Here is a 4,743-nt window from a genome sequence, read left to right on the forward strand (position 1 = left end):
GCTGTACCGGGCAGGGCAGAGCTGGGTTGGGCTGTACCGGGCAGGGCTGCCCCGCCCTCCCGCCGCCTCCCAGCCCGGCCGGCCCCTCGCTCCGCCCGGCGGGGCTGTGGGGGGCTGTGGCGGTGCCGACACAGCCGGAGCCGGACCGGGCAGCACCGCGGGCTCTCCGCGGGCACCATGGGCCAGGACGGGCCGTGGCTCAACCTGTCCGGCAGCTCCTGTGCGGCGGGCGGGCCCTTCGCCGCGGGCACGGCCGCGCTGCTGGCCGCGCTCATGGGGCTGCTGGTGCTGGCCACGGTGCTGGGCAATGCCCTGGTCATCCTGGCCTTCGTGGTGGACCGGAGCCTCCGCACGCACGGAAACTTCTTCTTCCTCAACCTGGCCGTGGCCGACCTGCTGGTGGGTGAGTGCCGGGGCGCCGCGGGGCCGGGCTGCGGGTCCGCCCGTGTCACCGCCCTGCTCTGTCCGCAGGCGGCTTCTGCATCCCCCTCTACATCCCCTACGTGCTGACGGGCGAGTGGAGGCTCGGCCGGGGCTTGTGCAAGCTGTGGCTGGTGGTGGACTACCTGGTGTGCACCGCCTCCGTCTTCAACATCGTCCTGATCAGCTTCGACAGGTTCATCTGTGTCACCAGAGCGGTAAGGGCCGGCCAAGGGCTGCGGAGGGGGGGCAGGTTTTGCTTCGGGCGCCTGGCTCTCGACCCCCCGAACCTCTCTCAAACACCACACGCAGCAGGCAGTTCCCCTCGGTCCTGGAAATAGTTCTGGGAGCGATCGGCTTTGGCAGAAGATGCCTTTTGTTCTCACTTTTACAGGGGAAGAGGTGCTCTGCTTTAGAAACGGGCACAGGCTGTGTGTGCAGAGGGAACAGGGTGTACTTACTTCCTCCCCAGCTACACTTTGGATAAGCTTAGAAAGTGTTACTCAGCTGAACTAGTCCGGCTCCCTCAGAACACGGCAATGCACTTGTTGCCCACTGACAGCCCAAGCCAGCCCAGCTGCAGCACGAGGCAGAGAGAGCTCCCTGCAGTGGGTACCAAACTGCACCCGGGGCAATTAGGTGTGGACAGCTGGGTGGGGTTGAAAAGTGGCAGAATATGAATCAAGGTTAAGGATGCAAATGCTATTTCCATGTACCGGCCACAGGAACAGCTTGAGCAGTGCCTGCAGCCTGTCAGCCAGCAAAAAAAGGAAGACTAGACTTTGCAATATCAAAAGCCAGCTTCATTATCACCTAGACCATACTGCCTCAAAGTATCCTGGATGGTGCCAAAATAACACATTTTACCTAACAGGTTTCACACTTCCACACACACTTCTCAGTTATGTTTCACCCCATTCCACCCACATTTCCTTAAAATGTTCATTTCACTTCCTTGCTCATTCTAAATCACAAACAGTAAAAAGACAGGCTGCAGCATCAATTTAACAGTTTATATGCACCTTGGTGTTATACCAACTTCTTTTTGACGAGGGATAAATGAACAGATTAATTCTCAACAGTCAACACTCAGAATTCCTTTATTTTCTAGGTTCTGAATTAGCCATGAATTTTCTTTCATTAACCAACCTCTCATGACTGTGCACATAGTAAAAATATATAAACTAGATGGTTTCAGAAACAGAAAGGGAAACTGGTCAGAATAAATGAAAAAAATCATCCACTTGGAAATACTTCAAATTAACCCCTCATATAAAAATCTCTCCCCAAGCAAGAGTACAGAAAATGCCTGTTGGATTAGGGCAGTGTAAGAACATATGAACATCTGAAGTTCCAAATTATTCTCCCTCTCAGTGCAAATGCTAACTCCTAGAAGACTGTTCCTGAAATCATGAGTAGCTTTGTCAAGGATTGCAAAATCAGGCCCAATTCAGACAAACTCAGGATTCCTCAGCTGTGTGGCTCTTCTGCCAGAACAGCATTAGCTGTGGAGATGAAGATCCACAGATTGCGGTAGTAAATGTAAATCCTGGACAATCCAAGCTTGAGGACTTCATATTCCAAACACTGTGCAGTCACACTGGAGGTGTGAAGATTGAATTCCAAGTTACTGTATCAGTAACTCTGTCCAGTACACCAGGGAATGAGAATACTGAGAAGCAGATGATCTAAAGATTCTGATGAATTCTATTGCTGATATGGATTACTGACATACTATTTTTGCACCTTAGCTTCTCTATTTTCTAACAGAAATTACTCTTCCTGTAAAGCACTTTTCAGACCTCAGCACTCCATTTATACATCTTAACTGCAGATAGGAACTCTGCAAGTACTTCATGAAAGAATGAAATTAAGTATACCAAACAGGAAATAGATGCTATACATTGATTTTTTTGTGTATGATTTTCACATTAAGAAAAAAATCTCTCTCTACAAAGCAGAAAGAACTTGCAGGAGTGTTCTGTGAATACAAATCCTTTTACATATTTCAAATTAAGTTACTTAAAAATTCAAAATAAGTGAATTTTGGAGGGGTGTGTTTTTAACCATTCTGTAAACAGGTATCACAGCTAATGTGAAGCAACTGCTGACAACCAGTTCTAGGAATAGCAGTGGTTATTTGCTGTGAAACAGATTTGTTTTTCTAGCTTTTAAGATCTGATACATGTACTCAGAACTTATCCAGTCACCTTGATAACGTTTCTTGGAATGGATATTTTAGAAATAACTTTTCTGTGGTATTGGAAAGCTTGGTATAACCCTCCTTCCAAAACCACTCCGTCATCAACCCTCCCAACTGACAGAGAGGGCCACATTCCAAGGCAGCCTGTTTGACACACCTGTAATGTTTGTGACTTAACTTTTCTCTCTCAGGTCAGTTACAGGGCTCAGAAAGGGATGACCAGAAATGCAGTACTGAAGATGATGGCTGTATGGATTGCTGCTTTTCTTCTCTATGGTCCAGCCATTCTCAGTTGGGAGCACATTGCCCAAAAGAGCATCCTCCCTGAAGGAGAGTGTCATGCAGAATTTTTCTACAACTGGTATTTCCTGATGATTGCCTCTACCTTTGAATTCTTTACACCTTTTATCACTGTTACATACTTTAACTTAAGTATTTACCTCAACATCAGGAAACGTACATCCCTCAGAAACAAAAGCCTCTCACCTGGTCAAGAGAACTGTGAAATGAGCTTCCAGGGGAAGAAAAGGGAACACGCTGTATTTTTTGTGAAGCCAGCTAACAGAGACAAACACGAGAAGGCAGCAAGCAGCCTTCCTCCCCCAAGAAAGACTTCAAGGCTTCAAGCCTCAGCTGAGCGTGGGAGTTGCTCATTAAATCTGAAAGTCAGTCCCGACCTTCCACCCCTGCAGGTGGATGTGAAGATGAAGCCTCTTGGGAATGGTTTCTACAAAGCCACAGAAAGCAGCTGCAACGCCCCCAAAGTGGACTTTGCCAACACTGTGGCAAATAGATTGAGACTTTCCCGGGACAAAAGAGTAGCAAAGTCTCTGGCAATTATTGTCTGTGTGTTTGGTTTGTGCTGGGCTCCCTACACACTCCTGATGATCATCAGAGCAGCCTGCCATGGGCACTGTGTGCACTATTCCCTCTATGAGATTTCATTCTGGCTCCTGTGGGTGAATTCAGCCATTAACCCTGTTCTATACCCACTGTGTCACATGAGCTTTAGGAAAGCCTTTATAAAACTCCTGTGTCCAGGAAAGGCCAAAATTCACCCTCATATTTTTATGTGAGAAGTATGAAGGCTGACAATTGGGCCAACTTGCTTTTGGTGGGAGCACCAAAAGGCAAGTATTGCAATACTTGCAAATATGAAGTGCACTGGGTATTTTATGGAACACTGGTAAGTCCATGCAAGTGTAGACATTTATGAATATACAGAAATACAGTCATCCATGTAGCTGCAGAAATTACAGGAATGCAAAGTCATTTCTCAAAGCTCCCTGGGAAATTACACCAACAGTGTATTTTCTGGTAATGGTGCACTAGCATAGAAATGCTGAAAACGGAATACAACATTCATGGCCAATAATTAGAGTCACTTTTAATAACTGTAAATATTGCTGGTAAGGAATTCCATGAAGTATTAATCTGGGATCAGTGATATCTTACCCCAAAACCCCTCTAAGACACCAAGGGGCTCAGTTGTTAAGTGTTGGAATCTACTCTAGTGAAAAGCCTTCTCCATACAGGACTCAGGGGCATTACTCTATGTTTTGCTGTTAAGGATAGAGTAAGCCTAAGTAGTCTGTGAGATCTATGACAGACAGATCTTGTTATAGACAGAGCTTTAGGTAAACTGCCCTTAGAGTAATTTTTAAAACACTTTTAACCGAACTTTTACTAGTTCTGGTTAGTCCTGAAAGAAAAAAAGCCTTGTTTTCCCCTACCCTACCCCTTGGATCTCTCCATCCATCCATCCATTCATCCACCAAGTCATCAGTGGTCAAAAAAGTATTATGTGAGGTGTTTAGGCATTTCCCAGGTCATGCATCATGAATGGCATGGCTCAAAGCCTGTTCAGATCTACAGCCTTGCTACTGACCCTAAGTGTGCAAAACAAGAACAAACATAATTACATACTGTTCCTGCCATTCTGCCTGTGCCCCAGGACAAGCTCACACAGCTAGTTCCTGAGTTCTGACTGGATTTGTCCCATAAAAGGTGTCAATTTGAACTTCACTAATGATACAAGTTTGTACCACTGTCACTGGCACTCACTCCATAACCTGACAGATGCTTTCCTTTGCTGACAAGTGAGAGCTATTGAACAGCTG

At 46.6% G+C, this 4,743-nt stretch overlaps 1 protein-coding gene across 1 annotated transcript; it reads left to right on the plus strand.

Annotated features, from left to right (window-relative positions):
* The first annotated feature begins 177 nt into the window (after window positions 1-177).
* LOC113958145 (histamine H3 receptor-like) lies at window positions 178-3,699 on the plus strand. Its single transcript, XM_027666242.1, has 3 exons — window positions 178-403; window positions 472-638; window positions 2,815-3,699. Exons 1-3 carry the CDS (start codon window positions 178-180, stop codon window positions 3,697-3,699), a joined length of 1,278 nt encoding a protein of 425 aa, XP_027522043.1.
* The last annotated feature ends 1,044 nt before the right edge of the window (window positions 3,700-4,743 follow it).

Source organism: Corapipo altera, unplaced genomic scaffold, assembly GCF_003945725.1.
Source record: "Corapipo altera isolate COAL_440 unplaced genomic scaffold, ASM394572v1 99, whole genome shotgun sequence".
Classification (NCBI taxonomy): Eukaryota; Metazoa; Chordata; class Aves; order Passeriformes; family Pipridae; genus Corapipo; species Corapipo altera.